The sequence below is a fragment of the Schistocerca nitens genome, chromosome 7, assembly GCF_023898315.1.
Source record: "Schistocerca nitens isolate TAMUIC-IGC-003100 chromosome 7, iqSchNite1.1, whole genome shotgun sequence".
In the NCBI taxonomy this organism is placed as follows: Eukaryota; Metazoa; Arthropoda; class Insecta; order Orthoptera; family Acrididae; genus Schistocerca; species Schistocerca nitens.
Window position 1 is genome coordinate 318,964,525 of NC_064620.1, and position 16,252 is coordinate 318,980,776.

At 35.9% G+C, this 16,252-nt stretch overlaps 1 protein-coding gene across 1 annotated transcript in view; it reads left to right on the plus strand.

The window, feature by feature from the left end:
- LOC126194667 (beta-galactosidase-1-like protein 2) overlaps positions 1–16,252 on the plus strand; it is a 161,389-nt gene that overhangs the window by 97,373 nt on the left and 47,764 nt on the right. The window contains exon 6 of the mRNA XM_049932868.1: positions 840–992. Within this exon, the coding sequence (XP_049788825.1) occupies positions 840–992 (153 nt within the window). The remainder of the gene's footprint in view (positions 1–839; positions 993–16,252) is intronic.

Sequence of the window (16,252 nt, forward strand, 5' to 3'; positions counted from 1 at the left end):
CGAATTCTATACAACTGAAGAATTCTTAGAAACTAATCATCAAAATATATGTTTTACCTAAGTTATGAAGAAAATGTTTTGATATTATATAAGCTAGTTATTTACTGTGTTTCTTTTCTTATGTGTGTATTTAATTACTGTATAAAACATTGTTTTACATAATGCTGAAGAAAAGGTCTTTAGTTCCTTTTCTCCCCTTTCTGTAACTATTTGAATATTGTACTGAAACTAAAACCCTCTGTAAACTTTGATGAAGCCAATTGTATGAAAAATACTGAAAGGCTAATAAAAATATTCTATTCTATTTTATTCTATTCATCTGATTCTACCATAAAAATATAAAAAAAGTTAAATCATATTATGAGTCAGTCACTTAATCTCCAGATACAGTATATCATTTTTTCCATAGTAACACTAAACAGGTTTTGTGTTAGTCACCAGCGTTGTTCATTGTATAGGGATGTTATGACACTGTAAATGATGGAAGGAGTAAGCTAAGGTGTTGAGCAGTAGACAGGCCCATAAACAAGGTTGAAATCTTTACTGAGCTCTTGAGCTATAGTGTTCAGAACAATGTGCATGGTCAGGATAATGTAGCCATGGGTGTACGTGTGTATGATTTTGTAAGTTATCTGTGAAGAAGTAAACTGTCCAAAAGCACAGCAATCTTTCAGTCCTATTTATGTGCCAATTGGCTGCCCAGTGTCCCAGCTACATAATTAGTGGTTACCTTTACTTATTCCATTATTTGTATGCTTGTTTGCGTACTTTCCAGTGTCACATGAAACCTGTAAATAAACGTTTAAGAAAAGCAGTGTATTAATTCATTGTGCTGGCAGTGTTACAGACAGCAAACTTCAAGTTCTTCCCAGAGGTTCAGCTTAACATACTGAGAGAATTACAGCCAGATAAACCAGCAATGGTCATGGAATACTGGGCAGGATGGTATGACCACTGGATGAACGGCAGACATGCAAGTACTTCAGCAGCACGTATGTGTTCAAATTTCAACGTGTAACATATAATAAAATATTTTAATTCAGGTTATTATAGAGAAAACAATGGATTGTGATGAATGTGTGCGGAAGTATTTAACAGGAAATTAGCAAGGACATTTTCCTTCATGGAAATCCTATATGTTCTAATATATAAACAATTCATTAACAAACAGCATGAAACTATTTTGCTGTTTTCTGGTGTGAAAGTGGTAATATAGTTACTGACAGATTTCATGTGGATTCAAGTTTAGCTTTAATGTCATTCCAGTGACACTAAATATATGGTAATTTTCAGCTAGTACTAAAAATGGACAAAAGACAGATTGCTACTGTAAAGAAAGCACATCAGGTTGCAGACAGGTGCAGTTAAAAGACACTCACATAAAGCTTTTGGCCACAGCCTTTATCAGTAAAAGAGAGACTCTCACACACCATTCACATACACACACACACACACACACACACACACATACACACATACACACACACACACACACACACACACACACACACACACACACACACCGGGGGGGGAAGCACACTTCACAAACAAATGACCACCAACTCCAGCATCTTGGGTTGGAATGCTACTACTATAATATCCCAGGTGGAGGGGGAAGGGGGGAATTGCTTCAAGGTTTCTAAAGGAAAAAAGGACAGGAAAGCTGTGATAGTGTTACAACTGAGAGAAAAGTTATCCAGACTCCAGAACAGTTATTACAATTCTTTTGTACTTATATTGAAAATAAATTATTTTCCTTTTTCAACCTGTTGAAATGATCTTTTAGTAGGGATTATATTTCCAGTGATGTAACAACTCTATATATGTTTGTCTTTTAGCATTAAATTGTGTTGATAAATTATAACATCTAGTACTTACCTTCTTTTATGTTGCCATCACTATCTCCTTCAGTGTACCATTGTTGGCACAGGCTTCATCTGTTTGAAGAAATTCTATCTGAAGTTAAATTTGAATTATCAATGTAGCCCTTGATCATAAATAATGTGTTCCCCTAAGTTTTGTCTTCTTTATTTTTCATGGTAAATGAGCAAACTGTTTCAAATGATAAACCAAATTTCACAGAAATATGACTCCCTGTGACTCTGCAAATGGGCCTCTCTCTCTCTTACAACCAATTCCAAATGACTCCCTAACATTACATATCTACCCGTTAAGTGCAAGGAAGCAAAACAGAGATAATATCATTGTAACCAAAGAGTTTAGGCATTTAAGAAGCTGGCAGTGGAACATTTACTTTAAATAAGTTTTTACAAAGATAATAAAAAATAAGTGAGAACATTGTTTCAAACAACTGTATACATTTAATATATTTATGTTTTTTCTTAATTACGGTATCTATAAAATTGTTCAATTCATATCAGATGAAAGCAGTAGTTCACAAATTGTATTGTTTACACATAACTGATTTACACAAATTATTATTATTACTGTTATTATTATTATTTTATAAATGATCATTATCCACTAAAGGTTCCTAATGTGCTTTAGGTTTGATTGCATGACAGTACCTGTCAGCAACTCCAGACATAAAAATTTATGGGTGGGACTCTATGAACAATATGCTCCAATGAGGCAGACTGCAATAAAATTTTAATAAATTCATTCAAATAAAAGTATTGCAAAAATAATAATAATAAAATAATTTAAAAAAATAAGCAAATAGGTTTTTTGCTATTAATAAAAATTACAGATCTTTACAGTAGGTAATTTTTCTCTTCTTGACACACAGTTTTATTTTCTTATTACTCCTTTGCAACATTCATGGTTCTTATTCTGTGTTCAGCTGTCCATTACTTCATCACAATTCCTTAATTTTCCCCATCTGTTCAAGTATAATGGTGGTAGTCTTTCATCTTATTGAGTCACCATCAAATTGTCCTAGAAAATACATTCCTAGGATTAGTACACAGAAACAGTTTTCCCTATAACATGACAAAATAGCCAAATTATGAAATGAGTAGCTGAAATGGAAGTGTTAAATTTAGTAAATTGGCAGTCAAACAAAATCATAAAATATGAGGTGGTATTTATTAACAATAAAGAACTTAATATAAAGAAAGATAAGCATCATAATCAATGAATATAACACAAAACAAATTTCATGTATGAAGGCAGATAATCTCCTAAGATTTATAATCAACTTTCCTGACAGTGCAATGTTAGGTTTATATACATTACAAGTTAATTCTGGCTTTACAGAATTGAAATATCTCATTTGATCAAATCAAAGCTCCTTTCAGTAGTAGAATGAGCACAGGACCATTGCTAGGTGTTTTGCTGCCCTAGGCAAGAATTGAAAAATGACAGCTCCTATTTTTTACTGTCATTGGTCTCCCCAGTATCTGGCCCCCCCCCCCACCCCCACCCCCCCAAATCCACCACCACCAGCGCCCAACAGCACAACAATGCACCTCTCCGATTATACTTTTAATAATTAAACTAAGCTGACCAGACATCACCATTTTCTGGGTGCAGACTACAATTCAAGCAACGTGTGACAATGATCTCCAGAGACAAAAACAAATAGAGGGACTGAGAGATGTATGGTATCAAGTTGTAACATGACTGCAACACAATACATGAGGCCTTCTCCAGTGTTTGACATAGATGAATCAAGGTCATGTTTATTTCCGGTTTGTACTCAGTGGTGGCTGCTTTAGTTTTGAGGTAGGTAGAGACAATGTGTTTATTTTTGTCAAAGTAAGTAAAGACTTATTAAGTAACTGCTCTGTACACTTTTGAAAGTAGGTTGACATTTTAATTTTTCCTCTTTTGCATTTTTTATTTTTATTTGCTCAACTTTTTTGCTGTCTGATTTGAAAATAGTTTCCTGTCCTTTGACGCCCCTAAAATTTTGCTGTTCTAGGCTACCACCTAATCTCGCCCAAAGGTAGAAATAGTCCTGGACAAGAATAGGTCAATCAAAATGTTCTATGCTTTAGTTAAGTTGTATGTAATGCAACCAATAATTTCACTGTGTGCAGCATATCATACGAGATTCATTACATTAGTATTTCATGTGATATGCTGTCCACAACTAAAATTACATCTAATCATTCCTGTGTCATCTGTGTTATCTTGACATTACCAGGTCTATGGCATCCTCTCATGTGTCAAAGAGTAACTACCCTGAGTACCATCCATATGAAGTATAGATACAACCCCAAATTTAATGGAAAACATAAATTTACTGTTTAGCATGCTACAGGATTCACAGCAGTAGTATACTACAGTTCAGTAAGTGTACAAGTATCAGTGTTAATCGCTATCCATAAGCACCTATATGTATCAATCAAAAATCAGGTTTACTATGCTCATATAATGTCTAATTAGCGACTAAACAATTCCATGCCTTTCATTAAATATTTCACAATATAAACAAATTCTCACAAATATGGCACTGCATTTCTCCACATACGAGGTGCATTCAAGTTCTAAGGCCTCCGATTTTTTTCCTAATTAACTACTCACCCGAAATCGATGAAACTGGCGTTACTTCTCGACGTAATCACCCTGCAGACGTACACATTTTTCACAACGCTGACGCCATGATTCCATGGCAACGGCGAAGGCTTCTTTAGGAGTCTGTTTTGACCACTGGAAAATCGCTGAGGCAATAGCAGCACGGCTGGTGAATGTGCGGCCACGGAGAGTGTCTTTCATTGTTGGTAAAAGCCAAAAGTCACTAGGAGCCAGGTCAGGTGAGTAGGGAGCATGAGGAATCACTTCAAAGTTGTTATCACGAAGAAACTGTTGCATAATGTTAGCTCGATGTGCGGGTGCGTTGTCTTGGTGAAACAGCACACGCGCTGCCCTTCCCGGACATTTTTGTTGCAGTGCAGGAAGGAATTTGTTCTTCAAACCATTTTCGTAGGATGCACCTGTTACCGTAGTGCCCTTTGGAACGTAATGGGTAAGGATTATGCCCTCGCTGTCCCAGAACATGGACACCATCATTTTTTCAGCACTGGCGGTTACCCAAAATTTTTTTGGTGGCGGTGAATCTGTGTGCTTCCATTGAGCTGACTGGCGCTTTGTTTCTGGATTGAAAAATGGCATCCACGTCTCATCCATTGTCACAACTGACGAAAAGAAAGTCCCATTCATGCTGTCGTTGCACGTCAACATTGCTTGGCAACATGCCACACGGGCAGCCATGTGGTCGTCCGTCAGCATTCGTGGCACCCACCTGGATGACACTTTTCGCATTTTCAGGTCATCATGCAGGATTGTGTGCACAGAACCCACAGAAATGCCAACTCTGGAGGCGATCTGTTCAACAGTCATTTGGCGATCCCCCAAAACAATTCTCTCCACTTTCTCGATCATGTCGTCAGACCGGCTTGTGTGAGCCCGAGGTTGTTTCGGTTTGTTGTCACACAATGTTCTGCCTTCATTAAACTGTCGCACCCACGAACGCACTTTTGACACATCCATAACTCCATCACCACATGTCTCCTTCAACTGTCGATGAATTTCAATTGGTTTCACACCACGCAAATTCAGAAAATGAATGATTGCACGCTGTTCAAGTAAGGAAAACATCGCCATTTTAAGTATTTAAAACAGTTCTCATCCTCGCCGCTGGCGGTAAAATTACATCTGCCATACGGTGCTGCCATCTCTGGGATGTATTGACAATCAGCGTGGCCTCATTTTAAAACAATGCGCAGGTTTCTATCTCTTTCTAGTCCGGAGAAAAAAAATCGGAGGCCTTAGAACTTGAATGCACCTTGAATATCCAAAATTCATGTACGTAGTCTTTAGTCATAATAAAAATTAAAAATTCCTGGCAGATTAAAACTGTGTGTGAGACCTATACTTGAATGAAGTACCTTTGTCTTTTGTGGGCAAATACTGTACTGACTGAACTATCAAAGCATGACTCACGACCCATCCTGACAGTTTCACTTCCACCACTACCTCTTCTCCTACTTTCCAAACTTCACAGAAGCTCTCCTGCAAAACTTGCAAGATTAGCACTCCTTTCCCACATCAAAAACTCGTTGGTCACCTGACTGACTAACAGTGGGCCATTATCTTTTAGTGTACTGCAGGGTTTTCCTACACTTTTGAAATATTCTCTCAAACAGCAAATCACTGCTTCTGTATTTGCATGTTTTATGGGATACGATTTTACATATTTCAACCAGCACACAACCAATACAAAAATATATATTACTCCTCCTCTAATCCTTGGAAATTGGCCAAAAGATTCAGCTGTAGTAAGGTCATGTAATACTTTTCGTATTATAGCATACAATTTAAAACTTACAGATTGGTTATTGTCTTTCATTTTCTGGCATACTTCACAGAACCTTAAAACTTATACTAATTTTCTACTTAAAACCTTAAAGTAATAGAATCTGACCAAGTGCTTGATGCACGTACACACTCCAAAGTGTCCATATTCCTTATGGATAAACTTAATAAGTTCTGTCCCCATGGTCATTGATATACACACTCTCCAAAAAAGTCTTATAGTTCTTATTCTCCAAAACATAACATCATCATATATTATCCATTCACCTTCATTATCCTTAATAATCCCACCTTGTTTCATGGTTAACATCTTATCTTTAAAATAAGAATCATCAGTTATATCCTGCCTTATTTTCACCACCAAGTCCCAAACATCATTATTGGTAGAACTTACAGCCAAAAAATTTATATTGAATGTTATTCCAAGACACTGGTTCTCATGATGTCACTCATACCTAGAGGTAGGCATGACAGTGCAACAGGAACCATGTTCTGTGAACCTTTTATGTACTTTATCTCTATGTTATTCTCTTGTAAGAAAAGTTCCTCCTATGTAATGGATGACTTTCCATTAAGAAGGTCAGGGCTTGATGGCAGGTATAAATTATGATTTTAGATCCCTAAATCAGAGTCTGAAATTTCTTTATAATCTGTACTATGGCTAATATCTCTTTTTCTGTTGTAGTATAAATTAACTCATGTTTGCTCAGAGCTCTGCTGGCAAACACAAACGTACTGTGGTCTCCTTATGTCAGATCCCACTCTCCCTGGTATAATTTTCAAGCAATTCCATATTCCAACACATCAGTAGTAACTTTAAAAGGCTTTTCCATACATGGATGTCTTAAGATAGGTGGCTCTACCAACGCTAACTTGATATTACTGAATGCTTTTGATTGCTCTTCACTTCAAATCCATTTTGCCTTTTGTTTGAGAGGTATTAATAGCCTTGCATCATTAATATATTGCCCTCATATGTACCACCTATAAAACCATGCTAAGTCTATTGTTGCTTCACATCCCTTGGTTCAGGACAGTCTTTGATAGCCCATATTTGTTTTGCATAATGTTTTATCCCATATGTGCCTACCAACTGTCCAAGAAACTCTAACTCTTCTCTGCTGAAATGTGATTTAGAAAGCTTAATTGTTACGAAAAAATGGCTCTGAGCACTATGGGACTCAACTGCTGAGGTCATAAGTCCCCTAGAACTTAGAATTACTTAAGGGGAGTTGGAATGCCCTATCTCGCCAATGTTAAATTTGCTAACTTTGTGTACCTTTTTCTTTGGAACTATTATCTTCAGAACTTTGAAATTCTGGCAGAGGTTTTCAGCATATATTGTGAGCCCACTGAACTAGAACCAATGTTTTCTTTTTGTTGGTATAGTATTTATGAATTTTTTACCATTAAGCCATTTTTTATTGGAAAAAGTATAACATAAACTTCCCTAGTTCAGAGAATAAGCCAGTTCTTGTCATGATTCTAGTTCAGTGGCCTCTTTGAACTGTTTTGCAGCATTTCTGAAAATTTGAATGTTGTTGGTTGAGTGGTTTATGAGATAAAGGTACATGTAACACTAAAAATGTCAAATGCCAGAAAATGCGATTAAAGTAATTTATTATGAAAATTCACAAATACCTTTTATTCTATTATCAAAAGTGTCCAGCAGAGTAATCAGGGTCATCTTCTAGTTCTTCTTCTTCACCTAGAAGCTTTCTTCTCCTTGCTGCCCTTGCTTTTTTTGTATTAAATTCAGCTGCATACTGAGCCTTCCTTACTCGCACGCTGTCCAGAAGCTGAAGACCTCTGATGGTGTTGATACCAGGAGCAATGCCGAGCCTTGCCATGACCTTTAGCCTACCCATATGACCATCATTGAATGAAATAACAGCATCACTGACTCCCCATTTCAATGTTTTTATCCCAACAAATACATTCTTAGGTACACGAGTCCAAATGAGGTTGTTGAACGACTCGTTTTGATTCTGGGTACAACCATGAAGACATTTTCGCAGAAGATCAGGATGCCCCAAGTCTCTATATATTGGTTTAATTACTTCCATAACAGCCAATGGAATATAATTTTTATGGTGATAAGGATCCCCAGTAGCTTGAGATTTTCTATAATTGCACCATGACTGAGGACCATCTGGACAAGCAAAATGTTGAGGATTATCATCAGTTGATGATCGATGTAAATATGTGGCCCATACAGCTTGTCTCATTTCCTGCAAATTATTTGCATTATTTCTTATTGCCATACCATAGTATTGTTGTAATTCATTTATAATTTTATCTGACAGGCGACCTCTAATGGTTTTACCATCTGACAAAATTTTGTCCTTCAGATTCTGTTTCAGTTTCCTTAGACGAGTGCCCATTCGTTTCTGAACATGACCGACACATTCTAGTTTAGTTATTGTCTTATTGACATATGGCATGGATTCTGTAACACTTTTGTATGCCTTGGAGTCCCCATCTCCAAGGAATTTTGTGTAAAATACTCCCCGTTCTTTTTCTGATCTGCTAAACATTTTCACAGCAGCGGCAGCCTCCATGCCTCCACTCGTACCTTCATAATTCTTGCTACATATGTGAGCTGCTTCTTTCTTACCAGATGCACAATGGTAACAATGTTTAGTGAGCACTTCATAGTCCAAAACTTTACCGCTGTCCACACTAGTAACAGTAGCAACAGCATTTTTGGATGTGTGACCCCTTTTCTGCCAGGTTCCATCAAAAGCAACAGGGATATCTGGGTTTCCTTCATTTATATATTTTGCTTCACTGGCAGCAGCTTTCATTGATAAATCTGCTACAGACTGAACAGCATCTCCTATCACTTCAGTGTAATTGTCAATTTTAGCAGGTGGAGGTGGAAGATTCATTATGGCACAAAATGTTTGAGCAGCAGTATGTCCTTTACCAATTGCTCTCATTGCATACATTAGCCTGATATTACTCTCAAACAAATTGCTACTGCATGTTTTAGAGCTCCAAAAACAGGTCTCATTTTCACAACTGGCACAAACTATAGCAATTTTGCAGGAAAGTCCTATAGAGTTTGTTATGTTCATATCAAAAGAACCTCCACAAAGATTACAACACAAACATTTCTTCATAAACTCAGTAAAAACAGGAAAGTCGACTAAAACATATTGTTCATTAGAAGCTTCATCTGTAATTTCACTTGCACAGTTTGATAACTTCTTTTTTGATGCACTGGTGGGCGTGTCTCCTTCACACATCTCAGCTGTACAAACGTCAGAACTTTCACCAGCATCAACAGGTGCTGAAGCAGAATCACTTGAACAAACGTTATTTGTAAATCTATTACCGCGAAACTTTCGCTTTTTAAATAATGATGCACTCCTAGGCATCGTAGAAACTACGCACTCACCACTGAAAGTCAAAACAAGACAGATAACAAACTCCAAATGAGCGACAAACTAAACTCGAGGCTCAAAACAAACACTCACAGATCAAAAACTGAACAATAAACACAGCTAGTCGTAAAAACAATGGTACCTATGGAAGGATCAAAGATTCTACAACTGAAGAGTGAAATCCACAGCCTTCTATATGTAATGTTTTCGGAAATGCGAAGATTTAAATGTGTACAAATCACAAGATGGGTAACTTTGCTGGGCGCACATGTAATTTTGAAAAATTAAATAAAAATACTTCCAATTGGAATTTCTTAACAAATTTTGCACCATTTTAAGCAGAAAATTTCAAATTAAGTTATAAGGTTAAAAACTGAAAATGTGAATTTTTTCCATTTTCCGGCATTCCAACTCCCCTTAAACCTAACTAACCTAAGGACAACACCCACATCCATGCCCGAGGCAGGATTCGAACCTGCGACCGTAGCGGTTGCGCGGTTCCAGACTGTAGCGCCTGAACCGCTCGGCCACCAGCGGCCGGCTTAATTGTTGCGTTTAATGTAAATCTTTCCAAAGTTCTTGATAATAGATTGCAATGTTCTTTCCAAATCTTTAATACCAGTAATATATCATCTACATGAATAATTAACTCCTTTAGTAGATCCTTACCCAATGCCACATCCAAAGCTCTAATTAATATGAACGCTGAAATATTTAATCGAAACAGTAATACCTTAAATTGGTAAGACTTATCTTTGTACAAAGAGCTGTATATTTTCTCAAATTTTCATCAATCTTGACCTGCCAAAACCCCAAGATCAAATCCATGGAGCTAAAGTACTGTGCTTATATGAATGTTGATAGTAATTTGTCAATGCAGACTGGTCTATCTCATTCCATTTCTATGCATTTATTCAATGTATACACATCTAGGAGTAACTTGACTCCTCTGGTAACCATACATACCACTAGCAGGGGATTATTACATAAGCTAAGACTGCATTCAATAATATTGTTTTCAAGCATCTTGTCTGTCCCCTCCTGTACCACTCGTCACATACTCATAACGATTACAAAAAAATGTTATATTGTCCTTTATTTTAAAGTTACATATATAATCTCCAAGTACCCCTGGTTTATCTGAAAACACCTTTCCATGCCATAGCAGTATTTGGTATAAGTCCTCTTTTCATTGTTCTGTTAACAAACCTGATTAAAATGCTTTTAGCTTTATTTGCAAATGTAAAAGTTCTTGCTGATCATTAGGTTCCTCAGAATTTAACATACTTTGGGTAGCCACTGCAAACCCTTCAAATGTGGTTCTACCTTATTCATGATTTTTTTTTTATAAAATTACCTTTTCATAAATCTCAAAGCAGTGGCACAGTAGTGCTGCTCCTCTGTGGTTCTCACAGTGTGTCTTTTTACCATCCTTAAAGATAAGTACAATAATCAACTTTGTCCAATCAACAGGAATCTTTCCATATGCCCATACTATGCACTAAATTCCACTAGGTCCTACAGCTTTGACCATTTCCAATGTGATATCATTTACTCCAGGAGCTTTGTCATTCTTCTTCTAATACAGCTTCCTCTACAACCAACATCAGCATATTTTCTCTTTCTGTATCCTATGTGAGTGTGGTATTTCTCTCATCTCCCTGTATCTCATCACATGTATTTGTTTCATTTTGTCCTTCATATAGTTTTTGGAAGTATCTTTCCACACTTTCAAAACTTCTTCTTCCTCCCACATGAGTTTTCCTTCTCTGTTGATGACTTTTGAAGTATTTCCTTTTTGCTTACCTCTGTTATCTAATATGTGGTGTATCTTCTTATCATCCTTAAGAACTTCTGCAGTTCTCTCATTCCACCACGGAACTTCTTGGTGTCTGACTTTTGTTGATGTTCTTCTGCTGCCTTGACTAGGGCTGATTTGAAACTCCTCCATTCTTCCTCTATATGCTTCCTCTCATCTTTAGGAAGTTATGTCTTAATCTTTTCCCTGTATGTCTCTTGGGTTTCTCTATCTTCCAGTTTCCAGCAGTTTATATTTGTCTCTTTTTCCCCAATATGTACCTTTTCTGAATTATCTCAGTGTCCCTACCAACAGTCTTTGGTCTCTGTTGAGATCAATGCTTGGTATCACTTTCACTTCTGTTAGACATCTTCCAATTTCTTCGGTTATTGTAATATAGACTCTTATGAATTTCATTATTTGTCAAAAATATTTTCAAGTAAAAAAAGGCAATAAAATACAAATTTCATTCCAAAACAACACAATATGTTGCAAATTGCATTCCTAATTCATTCTTGTCCATTTATATCAAGCCAAACAGTACAAATCATAATCCATATTTGATACAGAACACTTCAATAATATTTCCCACCAAAAAGTGTAAACTACATGTTCTATTTCAAAGCAGCATAGTTGTTTTGCAAATATAACCAATAAGACACAAATTTCATTTTGAAAAGAAAACATAAGAAAATCTTGTCTCTTTTCAGGTAAAACATGAAAATAACCTCCCCTATTACATGTAATCTGATAGTACACTTAAAAGTTTGCATCATCTTTTAAATGCTAATTACATATCAAAATACTTACAACTTAATGAAGAAACAATAAACTGATAGGAGACAACTTTAAATATTGACAGAAAAGCCAGAAAAGTGTTGCAGCACACAAGAATGAAAATGTGAAAAAGCGCTACACAGCTGGGATCCTCTATTCACTACACATGTCATCAATAGTGTTCGTGACCCCCTAAGTTTTTATCATTACACAAGTTGCCAAATAACACAGTCAAATCTCAATTCAGCACCATCTATCTCTTACATAGTTCATAAATTTCATTACAGTTTTCCATCCACCAGTCAGGAAAATGTTCTTTGCACAAAATTGCTAATTTTTTCACCCAGATTGAGTCAATAACTAGCCCTACCCCAACATTCGTCCAAACTTTGCACAAAGATCTCTTATTAATAGCTGAAGAAACTAGAATTAAAGACTGATAAGAAACTTGGTGATAGATTTGTTCTGTAGACAATGATTGACTAAGCTATGAGCGTGTTTTGAATGTACAGGTGATACATTTAGCCATTTGATTCACTTCTTCATTCACATTTTCCGTTAAAGTTGACAATTTCACAAAATACATAGAATCTGATTCTTACTTGTCCAACAACCTTCATTTTAAACTATAAAAATAATATACATCTTCATTCCCATTTATTTCATTACTATTAATCCCTCCTTCATCATGAACATCACTTACATTGCAAATACAAACTACTTCTTCATTTACTATGTTTTTATTACTTTGCTCATGCTCTACTAACTCCTCACTTAAAAATAAGAAAAATATTTAAGTTATCATCTCTAGTCTCTTTAAAATTTTCTTCCAAATCTATACTGTAAAAGTTTTCTAGATCTCCTTCTTGTAATTCATAATCAAGATTCTTAATTTCTATGTTATTTTGCTCTTTAACCCAATTTTGCCTGAAATTACACCAAAGTTCTTGTTTGACTCCAATTTCATTAACCTTATATTATAGTGTACTTATCCTTCTGCTCTTATTGTGATTATTTTCCCAGAATAAGTGGTCCTTGTGTTAAAGTTATTAATCCTTGCTCTCACATTCTAGAACTCCAATGGAGCTATCCTTGCTTTACATGCTCAGCAATTCTAGTTGCCTGACTGAAATTCTGAGGTGGATGATGAGTATGATTCCATATTCTCTTATCTCTTTCACATTACCTGTTACACTGTCTCTCCTATTACTACTAAATTCTCTTGGTGGTCCCCTCTCATGATTTCTGTAATTATTTGCCTCATTTCTACAATGATGTTGTCACCCCAATTTCAATGCCAGCCCTTCTGTGTGAAATGACTTTGTCCAAAATCTGTCTATTGTTTCTTTCTAAAATTCTATCCAATTTGTCTACATATTTTAGAAATTGTTCAACTAATTCATCTGGCTCATATGCTAATCCTCATTGAACATTTTCAGGTAACTTCTGCATTCCATCAATTGGAGTACTTTCATCAAATGGTTGGTTCAGATAGACAAGTTCCTTTAACTGGCTCTTACAAAATTCTTTCATAGCCCCTCTGTGTCCCCTGCAACTTGGACCATTGAGGAAGTCACTTTTAATTGCAGTCTCTCTGATTCTGACCAGAATCTTAATATACTAAACCTTGTGTACAAATCTGATTTGCCTAAGATAATGCATCCCCTTCCAAACATCTTTTCAAAAATTAAATTTTGGAATTATCAGTCATATCAGGAATGGAATTAACTTCTTAGTTTTGTTTGAAATCGAAAGAATGCAAAATGCCATCCAGGAACAAAAGGTTTTTGCAACAACACTTTTGTGCTAATCATTTGATTGTTTTTAAACATTAAGTAAATTATCCATTCCCATTTTCACTAGCCCATTTTCCCATTTTTCCCATTTTCACTAGCCTTTTCAGAAACTAGCTTTTCAACTCCAACCACCGTTTCATTTAAATTACAGAATTTTGCCTTGTAACTAATGCTAACATAATCAACTTTATTAGATAAATTACATTCCACATTTGGAACCTCAAATGTCAACCTCAAAATCAGTTGCTCTTTGATCAATAATTTGAACTGTAGATTCTGTGCTGGTGACTCTCATTTAAGTGTTCAATTTATGAATTTACATTTGCAACCCAATCTCCCAGTCATTTTTATAGTATTAATTTGAGTGCTCAATTCTTCATTTAATGTAAAAGTTTGATTTCATAACTCATTTTAACAGCATTGAAGGTTTTGTAAATTTGATCGTTTGTTTCAGCAATTTGATTTCCTATCCCATTTTTATCACATCACTGTTCTTGAAAATTTTATTTGCTAAGTCACTTCTTTCAGCAAAACTGTTTTTTGAAATTTGTTTTCTTCATCTAATATTTGATCGCATCACTGTTTCAAGTTTGATTTCCTAACCCACTTCTTACAGTATTGCTGTTTTTTTATTATCAACTCTGACATGGCTCTGATAAACTGTTCTAATCACAGTATATTTACTGAATCTCTCGAAATTTCAATACTCTGATTTAGTTCTATTCATGAATCACCCTGTGGGTATTTTTCCCTATACTCATTGGAGGTAAGAGAGGTAACCCAACTATTAGTAACAACATTAACTTTATTGTCGAAATAAACTGTATACATGAGAGCACAAGTGTACATCACAACAGCGTAGCACAGACTACAGTCGAAAGATTCTGGCATTCGTCATCATAGAGACTTGGTGGACTATCGATAGTCATCACAATCCCCTTCAAATAAGTCCTGAACTAAATGACTTTTGCACAAGATTTATTATGTACGTCATCCACAATTGAGAGCCATGAAAATTGATTTAGAGAGATCTACTACAATTGTACTAATTATTTATTCAAACTACGATCAATTTCAGGATTTTAAAATCCCATCTTCATGTGTATGAAACTGTAACTTAAAAAGGAGAGGAAGGAAGAAATATTGTGCAACATCAGCGTAAAAACCAAAAGAACAGACTACCGAAACAAGGCAACTGACTTATAGTATTGGTAACATATAATGTGTAGTGAGGCCACTCAGTGCAAGAGTTCCAATTACTGCATTTTGGCAGAACTAGGAAAAGGGAAGGGTCCAGTAATCACACTGATCTAAAAATGTAACATCCAGGTGGGTGGGATGAAGGAAACAGAAACTGAGACCAAACACTGTACTCCCACTGTCCACTGCCGGGCAGCCGCACGTTAGGAACGCCAGCCACAACTGAATGGAGGGCAATGTCGGAGGTCTGGGATCATGGTGCAGTGCAGGCACCAACAGTGTACAAGCTAGTAACCCGATGTTATGAGCAAAGGTATAGAAAATCAAGACTGACCGGTCTGAGTTCCTTCAATACTTCATTTAAGGACATGTTAGAATATGAACAAGCTGTGGTGTGCCAATAGGCTAAATAATTCTCAAGCGTGTACAATAAGTGATAATTTTAGGCAACAAAACAATGGTACACAGGTGAAGATGAATAAACAGTGGATAAAAACAGTAACAACAGTGATAAAAATTAATGGTAATATAGACCAAGCTAAGTAAATTGCCTCATGTATGATTCATTATGGGCTTAAGTGATGAAAAATAAAATATATAAAAACCATCACAAACATAAAATGTGGGTGTAATAATGTTAGCTGAGAGATAACAATCAGAAATGATCCACTGGGTACCATACATTATACAAAGCAATACTGTCATGGATAGATGACTAAGAGGGAAGATAACTAAACAAATGAGAGAAAAACAAGCCTAAACCTCACAGACAGTAAACCATATTCCATTATAGACAACAAGGCAATGGTAGATAGGCCAAATGAGTGAAGAGAGGAGTATACAGTAAAAGATGTGACAAAAAGTAATGTTAAGATAAACTATACCAAGTGAGTCATCATTTATGTAGGATACATTATATGCTCAAGTGATCTATATGTATTAAAATAAAAACCATCCAGTATGTCTATCTCTGACATAGGTAATAACTTAAATGTCCTCCATATACAGCC